The 13,541-nt window shown below is 50.6% G+C and overlaps 1 protein-coding gene across 7 annotated transcripts in view; it reads right to left on the bottom strand.

The window, feature by feature from the left end:
* Nucleotides 1–1,688: 1,688 nt before the first annotated feature.
* P2RX7 (purinergic receptor P2X 7) overlaps nucleotides 1,689–13,541 on the bottom strand; it is a 77,311-nt gene continuing 65,458 nt past the window's right edge. For all 7 annotated transcript variants that reach the window (XM_075568216.1, XM_075568217.1, XM_075568218.1 and 4 more), the window contains 4 exons: nucleotides 9,276–9,341; nucleotides 9,064–9,186; nucleotides 8,381–8,485; nucleotides 1,689–2,859 (listed from right to left, as the gene is read on the bottom strand). In XM_075568216.1, the coding sequence (XP_075424331.1) occupies nucleotides 2,299–2,859; nucleotides 8,381–8,485; nucleotides 9,064–9,186; nucleotides 9,276–9,341 (855 nt within the window). In that variant the 3' untranslated portion in view covers nucleotides 1,689–2,298. The remainder of the gene's footprint in view (nucleotides 2,860–8,380; nucleotides 8,486–9,063; nucleotides 9,187–9,275; nucleotides 9,342–13,541) is intronic.

Here is a 13,541-nt window from a genome sequence, read left to right as displayed (position 1 = left end):
GGGGTCATGTAACGGTCTAGTACTCACCTCGCTGCAGGGACATCTCGCCACCAAGGTAAGCCCCTATAACCTTATTCTAATAAACCCTAATATTAACTGTACCCTAAAAACCGTAACCCCTTATCCTCAACCCCCTACCCGCTAAAACCCCTTAAGTTAACTTCCCTTATTGGCGAAACGGCTGGTGGCCGAGTGTCCAGCGGCTGCGGTGAAGGGTCCCTTTGCGGCCAAATACCGGTGGCGAGTTGGTCGTGGCGAGATTGCCGGGGACGAAATGTCCGATCCCGTCCTGTAAGACCAGCTGCACGTATTACACAGAAATATTTGTGTGTGTGGTAAGCTGCATAGGTTATTTATATTATATCCGGAGCGAAGTCCTCGGGACGCAGAACGGGGTTTTATTCCCCCGACATGTTACAGGGTCTGTTATTCCAGTTTTATTTGTGATAATATTTGTATGTTTAGCAAACATTGATAAAACCCGTACCTTATACATTTACGTAACCTTACATTACCAGTGAGTTTCCGTGACATACTGCACTTAGATGAGGTGTGGCCCACTCCAGTCCTCAAGGGCCTGTGCTGAAGCAGGGATATCCTTAAAACCTTGCCTGTTGGTGGCCCTTTAGCACTGGAGTTGGCCACCCCAGACTTAGATGCTTCAGGCTGCGTCCATACTCCGCACTTCCACTGCAGTAAGGGATTCTGGGAATTTGTCACTTTTTTTACTCACCATAACTTATATATATATATATATATATAAAAGTTATCTTAATATATAAAATCGAAAGGTTAGTGCTATCTGCGGTGAATCTGATTGGTCCTCAGCCTCTGGCCAATCAGATTGGTGGGTCTGACGTCACCCAACTGCCACTCTCTTCCCCCTCGGACACACACACACACACACATACACACACACACTCTCTCCTCCCCCCCCATCACACTCACCTCCCTCCCCGGCGCTCACTTCCCTCCCTCCCCGGCGGGGGGACAGGCACTGGGCAGGCAGCCTGCAGCTGCCTCGCGGCGCCGAGTGCCTAAGATGGCGGCGCCCGGAAGGATCCCCTTCCTCCCTCGTGGCGCCGAGTGCCTAAGATGGCGGCGCCCGGAAGGACCCCCTTCCTCCGTCGCGGCGCCGAGTGCCTAAGATGGCGGCGCCCGGAAGGACCCCCTTCCTCCTGCAGCTTCCTCGCGGCTAAGATGGCGGCGCCCGGAGAGGTGACATATCTGTGAGTGTGTGTGGGACACTGTGTGTGTGTGTGTGTCACTGTGTGTGTGTCAGACACTGTAGGGTGGGGACCGGAGCTGCGCATGGGGGGGGGAGGAGCGGAGAGAGAGGGAGGAGCGGAGAGAGGGAGGAGCGGAGAAACATACAGGGGGAGTGGAGAGGAGGGACCCAGAAATTTTAAGCAACCCCCCCCCCTCCTGTCCACTGCCCCCCCCTCCTGTCCACTGTCCCCCCACCCCCTCCTGTCCACTGTCCCCCCACCCCCTCCTGTATATATATATATATATATATATAATAGTTGTCCCATGGACTGGTGAAATAAGTGTAAGAGCCCTGAAGGGGTTAAATAAAGCATGAGCTTATGTGAGTAGTGCAATTAAAATCTGGCTATATATATTGATATTCAAATAAAAATAATATAATGCAATGATTAAGGAAAGCCAAGAAGATTGATCTCATAATTAATTTAGTAGGTAATCAGACACAATATATAAAGAAGATTTGACCAGTGTTAAAGTACGTATGTGATAAACCAGTCAAAAAACAAGGAATATTATAAAATGTTGTAGTTTATTAGTATGAACTAGCACAGGAGCGGCCAACTCCAGTCCTCAAGGGCCACCAACAGGTCAGGTTTTCAGGATGTCCCTGCTCCAGCACAGGTGGTGCAGTCTGAATGATTGAGCCACCTGTGCTGAAGCAGGGATAACCTGAAAACCTGACCTGTTGATGACCCCTGAGGGCTTTAGTTGACCACCCTTAAACTAGTCCATTGCAAATTAATCTGGAATTAAATGTTCATTTATTAGTGATGTGAGACATTGTTACCGTAAACATTTGGTCACCCCGCCTCGCTGTTATCTGAGCAGTATACACGTCCGTTAAATACAAATATCCGCCTGATTAAGTTAAAAGCGTTAAAATGCAACATTTCCATCAACAAGGGACCTGGCTTCATCAGGAGGGGGTGTACCCCGGAATGGGAAAGGGGGTGGGGGGGATAAACGCATTGCGGGCCCCTCTGGCAGCGATGGGGTTCAGATAAACCGCGTGGCCTTTTGCGCACGTTTTTACACTTGTCTGCCTTCAACGATTATGGAGCGGGGCTTTTTTGGGAGGGGGGGGGCTTTTTTGGGAGGGGCATGTGGTTTGGTTTTTGGGGCAGAAGAGGACGTGCCTGGTTCATGTAAAGATGTTTCATCAACATTCCCAGTAAGATTTTCCCCTATTACACGCTCGCAGCAGCTGGGGATTATAGCAAAGTCCACCACGTCCTTGTTGGACCCAAAACGCCACTGGATGTACTGCTTTTTGGCCCACGGAACCAGCATCTCACTGGTTATCTCCTTATCCTGTAGCCCGGGCTTGTTGTACTGGGCGATGAATTTCAGCGTCTCTCTGGACAGCACCAGCTTCTGGAACATGTCCGTGTTTGTGATACATTCCCCTTTCTCCCTTCGGCAGCACAGCTGGGCCTCCAGCTGGCTCCTTCCGGGGCATGTCTGACACTGGCACCAAGAAGGGGGTCTCAGGGGTGGATTGTGCTGCCTTGCTTCACTGGCTGCCACGGACACGGTGACCGAATCGTGGCATTGTGCCAGGACATTGCTGAAATCCGCAACGCTTTCCCTCTGCAACAGGACGAAAAGTTTAGGGGGGAGATGCACCCAAGAGCAGAAAGGTGTGTACTGATGCACCATTTTCTCCGCGCCACTGTTACAGCAGCAGACCGAGCAATATCCTACATGTGTGTTTTTTTAATAAATCAGTTTTGTACTATGAGAAAATACTTGTAGCATTTTTTTAAAAACATCTATTTTTTTATGTATTATAATGTAACAAGCATGTTTTTGTTTTCTATAGCAACCATTTACAAAGTCACATCCCCTTCCCCTTCTGAATCCGGCTCTGGCACACCCCTTTTTGAGCCCTGCCCTCTCTCTAGCAGTGCACCAATTGTATCTAGTGACTGCCCGGTCACATGATCTTCCCCACAGAACGTTGCATCTTTGGTCCTCTTCTGCTGCACTGACAGCCATTTAGTGAACCCCGGAGCCGAATCTTTGCCGATCGATCACAGGAGAACGGATCGATCGGCAATTTAGCTAATTACTTATCAATGTGTGGATTGGATTGATGCGCATATTAAAAGAGGGGAAAAACAGAGGGGATTTGAATATATAGGATCAATATCACAATTGTAACATGAAACAATAATCATGTCTCCAAGACAAAGCCGGAGAACAAACAGCAAGCACTTAAAGAAGAAAACGCCCTCGTTATAGCGCTCCCTGATCGTTTGCTGTCCAATGATTGGTGCATATTAATGCTCGTAAAACCATAAACCATAAAGTCCCTTAAAGGAGCAGTCCCAGCAATATCCCACGTGTGCTTAAATAAATCAGTTCTGTACTATTAGGAGATACTTACTACTTATTTTTTTCCAACTTTGTTTTGATTAAATATTTTCAGCAAGTATGGGGGGAGAGGAGAGAGACATGCTGGGGGAGGGGGGAGAGGAGAGAGACATGCTGGGGGGGCAGGAAGGGAGGAGAGAGACATGCTGGGGGAGGGGGGAGAGGAGAGAGACATGCTGGGGGGCAGGAAGGGAGGAGAGAAACATGCTGGGGGGCAGTAAGGAGGAGAGAGACATTCTGGGGGTGAGGAGAGAGACATGCTGGGGGGGGTAGAGGAGAGAGACATGCTGGGGGAGAGGAGAGAGACATGCTGGGGGGCAGAAATGGAGGAGAGAGTAATGCTGGGGGAGGGGGGAGAGGAGAGAGACATGCTGGGGGGCAGGAAGGGAGGAGAGAAACATGCTGGGGGCAGTAAGGAGGAGAGAGACATGCTGGGGGTGAGGAGAGAGACGTGCTGGGGGAGAGAGGATGGAGACATGCTGGGGGGGAGAGGAGACATGCTGGGGGTGAGGAGAGACATGCTGGGGGGGTAGAGGAGAGAGACATGCTGGGGGGGAGAGAGGATGGAGACATGCTGGGGGGGGAGAGGAGAGAGACATGCAGGGGGAGAGGGACATGCTGGGGGTAGAGGAGAGAGACATGCTGGGGGGGGGGGTAGAGGAGAGAGACATGCTGGGGGGGAGAGAGGATGGAGACATGCTGGGCGAGAGGAGAGAGAAAGACATGCTGGGGTGGAGAGAGGATGGAGACATGCTCGGGGGGAGAGGAGAAAGACATGCTGGGTGGAGAGGTGAGAGAAACATGCTGGGGGAGAGGAGAGAGAAAGACATGCTGGGTGGAGAGGAGAGAGAAACATGCTGGGGGGGAGAGGAGAGAGAAAGACATGCTGGGGGGGAGGAGAAAGACATGCTGGGGGGGAGAAGAGAGAGAAAGACATGCTGGGGGGAGGAGAGAGAAAGACATTCTGGGGGGAGAGAGACATGCTGGGGTGGAGAGGAGAGAGAGACATGCTGGGGGTGAGGAGAGAGACATGCTGGGGGTGAGGAGAGAGACATGCTGGGGGTGAGGAGAGATACATGCTGGGGGGAGAGAGACATGCTGGGGGAGAGGAGAGAGACATGCTGGGGGGAGAGGAGAGAGACATGCTGGGGGGTAGAGGAGAGAGACATGCTGGGGGGAGAGGAGAGAGACATGCTGGGGGGAGAGAGACATGCTGGGGGGAGAGGAGAGAGACATGCTGGGGGGGGAGAGGAGAAAGACATGCTGGGGGGAGAGGAGAGAGAAACATGCTGGGGGAGAGGAGAGAGAAAGACATGCTGGGGGGGAGGAGAGAGAAAGACATGCTGGGGGGAGAGGAGTAAGACATGCTGGGGGGAGGAGAGAGAAAGACATGCTGGGGGGAGAGAGGAGAGACATGCTGGGGGGGAGAGGAGAAAGACATGCTGGGGGGGAGAGAGGATGGAGACATGCTGGGGGAGAGGAGAGAGACATGCTGGGGGGGGGGGGGGTAGAGGAGAGAGACATGCTGGGGGGGAGAGAGGATGGAGACATCCTGGGGGGGGCGAGAGGATGGAGACATGCTGGGGAGGATGGAGACATACTGGGGGTGAGAGGAGAGTGACATGCTGGGGGGGGGTGAGGAGAGAGACATGCTGGGGGGGGGGAGAGGAGAGAGACATTCTGGGGGGTGAGGAGAGAGACATGCTGGGGGGGCGAGGAGAGATACATGCTGGGGGGGAGAGGAGAGAGACATGCTGGGGGGAGAGGAGAGAGACATGCTGGGGGGAGAGGAGAGAGAAACATGCTGGGGGAGAGGAGAGAGAAAGACATGCTGGGGGGGAGGAGAGAGAAAGACATGCTGGGGGGGGGGAGAGGAGAGAGAAAGACATGCTGGGGGGGAGGAGAAAGACATGCTGGGGGGGGAGAGGAGAGAGAAAGACATGCTGGGGGGGAGAGGAGAAAGACATGCTGGGGGGGAGAGGAGAAAGACATGCTGGGGGGGAGAGGAGAAAGACATGCTGGGGGAGAGGAGAAAGACATGCTGGGGGGGAGAGGAGAAAGACATGCTGGGAGGAGAGGAGAAAGACATGCTGGGGGAGGGAGGAGGAGAGAGAGACATGCTGGGGGGCAGAGGAGAGAGAGACATGCTGGGGGTGAGGAGAGAGACATGCTGGGGTGGGGTAGAGGAGAGAGATATGCTGGGGGGGAGAGAGGATGGGAGACATGCTGGGGGGAGAGGAGAGAGACACATGCTGGGGGAGAGGATGGAGACATGCTGGGGGGTGGGGGTAGAGGTGAGAGACATGCTGGGGGGGAGAGAGGATGGAGACATGCTGGGGGGAGAGGAGAGAGACATGCTGGGGGGGGTAGAGGAGAGAGACATGCTGGGGGGGAGAGAGGATGAAGACATGCTAGGGGGACGAGAGGATGGAGACATGCTGGGGAGGATGGAGACAACCTGGGGGTGAGAGGAGAGTGACATGCTGGGGGGGGTGAGGAGAGAGACATGCTGGGGGGGCGAGGAGAGATACACGCTGGGGGGGAGAGGAGAGAGACATGCTGGGGGGGGAGAGGAGAGAGACATGCTGGGGGGGAGAGGAGACATGCTGGGGGGGGGGGGAGAAGAGAGACATGCGCCGATCGAGCAGATCTTAAAGATCATTACTCTCTATTTTCACCCCTCCCTGTAATGCCTTACTGTCTCTTGTCCCCTCTTCCCCACCTTACGCTCTCCTCCATCATGCCCTGCTCCTCTTGGCACTCTCTCCTCCCTTCTCGTTGCACTCACTGCCTTACTATGTCTATTTCCTCCTCCTACCCATCTTGAAGTCTCTCCTCCCCTATCATTGCACTCCCTCCTTCCCTATGTACACCCTGCTCTCCATTCCCTCCTCCTTGTCATCCATCTGTTTCCTCCTCTCCTTGCTGTCCCTCTCGTCTCCTCCTCTCCTTGCTGTCTCTCCTCCCCTCCTTGCTGTCTCTCTGTCTCCTCCCCTCCGTGCTGTCTCTCTGTCTCCTCCCCTCCTTGCTGTCTCTCTGTCTCCTCCCCTCCTTGCTGTCTCTCTGTCTCCTCCCCTCCTTGCTCCTCTCCCTGAGGAGGCATTCCAGAGGTTGCAGACATCCTTAGCCTGTATATATATATATATATATATATTGTGACAGAAACCAGGGGATGGTAATAAATTCCGTATATAGGGCTCCCAGGATACTAGACAGTTTCTATCCTGTTTGGCCTGGGAGTGCAGCCTTATAATACATACACTCCATCCCACAGTTTGGCAAGCGCTGGAACTGAGGGATGAGAGATCCAGACCAGAGTTTGTCTGCTGCCTGATTTCTGTCACCTGTCATGCTAATTAGGAATCAGGGATGAAAGACTGATTTCCTGTTTGCTCTGGTCTCCCCACAAGAGCCAGGAGGCTGGAAGGCTGCTGAACTACAGAGGGGAGAAGCCTCTTCCCCAAACAGGTTCAATCTTTCTGTTCATTTGTGTAAGACTGCAAAAGTACCGTGTTTTGATGTTGGAAGTGGAAAAGCCACTTCCAACCCTGAGTCAGGGATATCTAAGTTATCGCTCAGGTGAGCAGCTTTTGTTTTGATCTGTTTTCTGTTGTATGCACTGTGGCAGTCTCAGTGCCTGGGACTGAATAAACCAGGCATAGCCTGTTTAAAGGAACAGTACGTGACGCCTCATCATTTAACCTACCCTAAAAGACCGTGTTCTAAACAGTCCCGGACAAACGACGGAGCCCCGGAGTAAGCCGTTTGTCACAATATATATATATATATATATATATATATATATATATATATATATATATATATATATATATATATATGTAGCGGTCATGTAAAATGCCTACAGTCATCTCTCCTGCTGGCAGTAAGGCCTGGTAAGTTGTGGGCATGCCGGCAGTAATCATGGAGGTTTTCCCTCACACCCTGGTGATGTGCCCTGTGTATGGATGGGAGTAGTCACATGCTCTGACTCCATGGTTAGTGATGTCAGAGGTGTGTCAGCCTCAGAAGTTACATAAGGCACAGCACTGTTTCTAAAAGTTAGTGTGTCAGTTCTGAGAAGAGGAGGAGGAGTTCTGTCAGGAGTTTCTAGCAGTCCAGTTCAAGTAGTTAGACAGTTATGTTATAGTAGCTGACTTAGGAGTCTGTGTCCAGGGACCTGGCACAGAGCGTGAATCCCTGATCCAGGTGACATACCTTTCAAAGGGAAGCACGGGCACCATGACTGGCTAAAGACACCCCATTGTGGAGGGCAGCTATGCCCACCGTGACAATAAAGATGGAGCTGATCAGAAAGACCCCTGTGTGTGAGAGTATGATTACACAGGGGGTTGCACCACAGAGGAGTTCCTCGGCAGGATCATCCCCATGCGGACGCAGGGACCCTGGTGAGGTGGAGGCGCTGCACTGGAACTAGGTGAGACTCAGCACACTACCTCAGCTGCCTGTCTGGACGGGTCCTCCCCACACACCATCATGCAGGAGACTCAGGAGTCCTGTTGCCAACAGGTGCACCATCAGACACTATCATACTGTAATGGGGGCCGGTTAGACCACAGGGGCCAATGTGAGATTGGGTGGGTCGGGCCGGGCCACAAATACCGTTACATATATATATGATTGTGATGTTAACTTTTTCATATAGTAATACAGTAATCCGCTCAGTCAGCTGATTCATCGAGCACCCAGCTGTATTTCAGCGGATGATCTAACTTACCTGGATATTTTTGCCGTTGGTGTTTTGTAAACTTTTCCTGTCCTTACATTTTGTATCCACCATGACAATATGGTCTTCATCCATAAATGACACAAATCGGAGCATCTGCCATGAATATGAAAGACAGAAGTAAAGGATAGGCAGGGGATATTCCCTGTTATAAGACAGGGGGGATGGGAAACCTCACTGGTATAAACATACACAAAGCAATGATGATAGGGGGAAGGAACAGCTCAGGGAGATTGACACTATCTTTCAAGTGGGCGAGCCTGGTTCAAAACCCCTAGTGTCCGTTCCTGGCCATGTCACTCCATTTCCTCAAAATTAGATTGTGAGCTCTGTGGCAGAGACGCACAGTATGTGCCTGAACATGTCTATACACAGCGCGGTGTACACTGCCACCACCATATTGGAACAATTACACTGCGCCAATGTTTGGAAGCTTTACATTGGTTCATGAGCAGGAAGAATAAGGGTGATGTTAAAATGATGAATTATACTGTACCACACATAGGAAGCCATCTTTAACGTGACCCACAGTAAATACATATGTATGTGTTATCAGGAAGGACTTGGCCTCTTTATACAGTACAGTGATTCAAATCGGACCATCAACTTGTATACAAAGAAACTGTTAAACAATCTGGTAGTTGTGTATACAAACACGTATTGAAAGGACTTACCTGTGCAATACAAGGTCCGTGGGCGCTTTCATACTTCTTATCCTCGTAGTATTTCAGGCTCCGCTTGGGGTTACAGCAGCGCTTAGAATATAGCGTGATGAGAAAATCTATCACCATGGTAACCTACAGCAAAAAAAGAACTATTCCTCAATTCGGCTGCTTTTCGGGAGAAGATTTGCATGAGGGGGATCAGGGCGGGAGCGCACACGTACCAATGCAAAATAAGACAGGTAGGAGCCGACGAATAGTACCAACTCAATCCAGTTAAATTTGCCTCCCTGGAAGAAACAATGACATTGGTTATTAAAGCAGAAAGGACTCCCGGCAATGTTTATTGTTAAACTTGTATTTGATCTGAGCTGGGAGGTCACCTAGAGGTTAAAGCGCAGAACGCCCAGCTCCTGTGAAGCGAGAAAGGAATGATGTATATTTCAGTCTCCATGACAAGATTGCTTAAACAAAATGGCCGCCTGGGCGCAGCCTCACTCTGGTGGCCAAAAGAAAGCCGTGACTAGGGCTGCCAGGTCTCCAGTATTGAACCGGACTGTCCTGTATTTAGACACTGTCCAGTAAAACATTTGAGGTAATACTGGGCGTGTATGTGTATACCGGTATTACCTCTCTGGGCGTGTACGTGTATACCGGTATTACCTCTCTGGGCGTGTACGTGTATACCGGTATTACCTCTCTGGGCGTGTACGTGTATACCGGTATTACCTCTCTGGGCGTGTACGTGTATACCGGTATTACCTCTCTGGGCGTGTACGTGTATACCGGTATTACCTCTCTGGGCGTGTACGTGTATACCGGTATTACCTCTCTGGGCGTGTATGTGTATACCGGTATTACCTCTCTGGGCGTGTACGTGTATACCGGTATTACCTCTCTGGGCGTGTACGTGTATACCGGTATTACCTCTCTGGGCGTGTACGTGTATACCGGTATTACCTCTCTGGGCGTGTACGTGTATACCGGTATTACCTCTCTGGGCGTGTACGTGTATACCGGTATTACCTCTCTGGGCGTGTATGTGTATACCGGTATTACCTCTCTGGGCGTGTACGTGTATACCGGTATTACCTCTCTGGGCGTGTATGTGTATACCGGTATTACCTCTCTGGGCGTGTACGTATATACCGGTATTACCTCTCTGGGCGTGTACGTGTATACCGGTATTACCTCTCTGGGCGTGTATGTGTATACCGGTATTACCTCTCTGGGCGTGTATGTGTATACCGGTATTACCTCCCTGGGTGTGTATGTGTATACCGGTATTACCTCTCTGGGCGTGTATGTGTATCCTAGTATTACCTCTCTGGGCGTGTATGTGTATACCGGTATTACCTCTCTGGGCGTGTACGTGTATACCGGTATTACCTCTCTGGGCGTGTATGTGTATACCGGTATTACCTCTCTGGGCGTGTATGTGTATACCGGTATTACCTCTCTGGGCGTGTACGTGTATACCGGTATTACCTCTCTGGGCGTGTATGTGTATACCGGTATTACCTCTCTGGGCGTGTATGTGTATACCGGTATTACCTCCCTGGGTGTGTATGTGTATACCGGTATTACCTCTCTGGGCGTGTATGTGTATCCTAGTATTACCTCTCTGGGCGTGTATGTGTATACCGGTATTACCTCTCTGGGCGTGTACGTGTATACCGGTATTACCTCTCTGGGCGTGTATGTGTATACCGGTATTACCTCTCTGGGCGTGTACGTGTATACCGGTATTACCTCTCTGGGCGTGTACGTGTATACCGGTATTACCTCTCTGGGCGTGTATGTGTATACCGGTATTACCTCTCTGGGCGTGTATGTGTATACCGGTATTACCTCTCTGGGCGTGTATGTGTATACCGGTATTACCTCTCTGGGCGTGTACGTGTATACCGGTATTACCTCTCTGGGCGTGTACGTGTATACCGGTATTACCTCTCTGGGCGTGTACGTGTATACCGGTATTACCTCTCTGGGCGTGTATGTGTATACCGGTATTACCTCTCTGGGCGTGTACGTGTATACCGGTATTACCTCTCTGGGCGTGTATGTGTATACCGGTATTACCTCTCTGGGCGTGTATGTGTATACCGGTATTACCTCCCTGGGTGTGTATGTGTATACCGGTATTACCTCTCTGGGCGTGTATGTGTATACCGGTATTACCTCTCTGGGCGTGTACGTGTATACCGGTATTACCTCTCTGGGCGTGTATGTGTATACCGGTATTACCTCTCTGGGCGTGTATGTGTATACCGGTATTACCTCTCTGGGCGTGTACGTGTATACCGGTATTACCTCTCTGGGCGTGTGTATGTGTATACCGGTATTACCTCTCTGGGCGTGTACGTGTATACCGGTATTACCTCTCTGGGCGTGTATGTGTATACCGGTATTACCTCTCTGCACGTGTATGTGTATACCGGTATTACCTCTCTGGGCGTGTATGTGTATACCGGTATTACCTCTCTGGGCGTGTACGTGTATACCGGTATTACCTCTCTGGGCGTGTATGTGTATACCGGTATTACCTCTCTGGGCGTGTACGTGTATACCGGTATTACCTCTCTGGGTGTGTATGTATATACCGGTATTACCTCTCTGGGCGTGTATGTGTATACCGGTATTACCTCTCTGGGCGTGTACGTGTATACCGGTATTACCTCTCTGGACGTGTATGTGTATACCGGTATTACCTCTCTGGGCGTGTATGTGTATACCGGTATTACCTCTCTGGGCGTGTACGTGTATACCGGTATTACCTCTCTGGACGTGTATGTGTACACCGGTATTACCTCTCTGGGCGTATATGTGTATACCGGTATTACCTCTCTGGGCGTGTATGTGTATACCGGTATTACCTCTCTGGGCGTGTATGTGTATACCGGTATTACCTCTCTTGGCGTGTATGTGTATACCGGTATTACCTCTCTGGGCGTGTATGTGTATACCGGTATTACCGCTCTGGGCGTGTATGTGTATACCGGTATTACCTCTCTGGGTGTGTATGTGTATACCGGTATTACCTCTCTGGGCGTGTATGTGTATACCGGTATTACCGCTCTGGGCGTGTACGTGTATACTGGTATTACCTCTCTGGGCGTGTATGTGTATACCGGTATTATCTCTCTGGGCGTGTATGTGTATACCGGTATTACCTCTCTGGGCGTGTATGTGTATACCGGTATTACCTCTCTGGGCGTGTATGTGTATACCGGTATTACCTCTCTGGGCGTGTATGTGTATACCGGTATTACCTCTCTTGGCGTGTATGTGTATACCGGTATTACCTCTCTTGGCGTGTATGTGTATACCGGTATTACCTCTCTGGGCGTGTATGTGTATACCGGTATTACCGCTCTGGGCGTATATGTGTATACCGGTATTACCTCTCTGGGTGTGTATGTGTATACCGGTATTACCGCTCTGGGCGTATATGTGTATACCGGTATTACCTCTCTGGGTGTGTATGTGTATACCGGTATTACCTCTCTGGGCGTGTGTGTATTGGTATTACCTCTCTGGGCGTGTATGTGTATACCGGTATTACCTATCTGGGCGTGTATGTGTATACCGGTATTACCGCTCTGGGCGTGTATGTGTATACCGGTATTACCTCTCTGGGCGTGTATGTGTATACCGGTATTACCTCTCTTGGCGTGTATGTGTATACCGGTATTACCTCTCTGGGCGTGTATGTGTATACCGGTATTACCTTTCTGGGCGTGTATGTGTATACCGGTATTACCTCTCTGGGCCTGTATGTGTATACCGGTATTACCTCTCTGGGCGTGTATGTGTATACCGGTATTACCTCTCTGGGCGTGTATGTGTATACCAGTATTACCTTTCTGGGCGTGTATGTGTATACCGGTATTACCTCTCTGGGCCTGTATGTGTATACCAGTATTACCTCTCTGGTCGTGTACGTGTATACCGGTATTACCTCTCTGGGCGTGTATGTGTATACCGGTATTACCTCTCTGGGCGTGTATACCGGTATTACCTCTCTGGGCGTGTATACCGGTATTACCTCTCTGTGCGTGTATGTGTATACCGGTATTACCTCTCTGGGCGTGTATACCGGTATTACCTCTCTGTGCGTGAATGTGTATACCGGTATTACCTCTCTGGGCGTGTACGTGTATACCGGTATTACCTCTCTGGGCGTGTACGTGTATACCGGTATTACCTCTCTGGGCGTGTACGTGTATACCGGTATTACCTCTCTGGGCGTGTATGTGTATACCGGTATTACCTCTCTGGGCGTGTATGTGTATACCGGTATTACCTCTCTGGGCGTGTACGTGTATACCGGTATTACCTCTCTGGGCGTGTATGTGTATACCGGTATTACCTCTCTGGGCGTGTATACCGGTATTACCTCTCTGGGCGTGTATGTGTATACCGGTATTACCTCTCTGGGCGTGTATGTGTATACCGATATTACCTCTCTGGGCGTGTATGTGTATACC

Source organism: Ascaphus truei, chromosome 13, assembly GCF_040206685.1.
Source record: "Ascaphus truei isolate aAscTru1 chromosome 13, aAscTru1.hap1, whole genome shotgun sequence".
Lineage (NCBI taxonomy): Eukaryota > Metazoa > Chordata > Amphibia > Anura > Ascaphidae > Ascaphus > Ascaphus truei.
The sequence above is the reverse complement of the archived record's forward strand: the minus strand, read 5'-3'. Positions and strand labels throughout refer to the sequence as shown.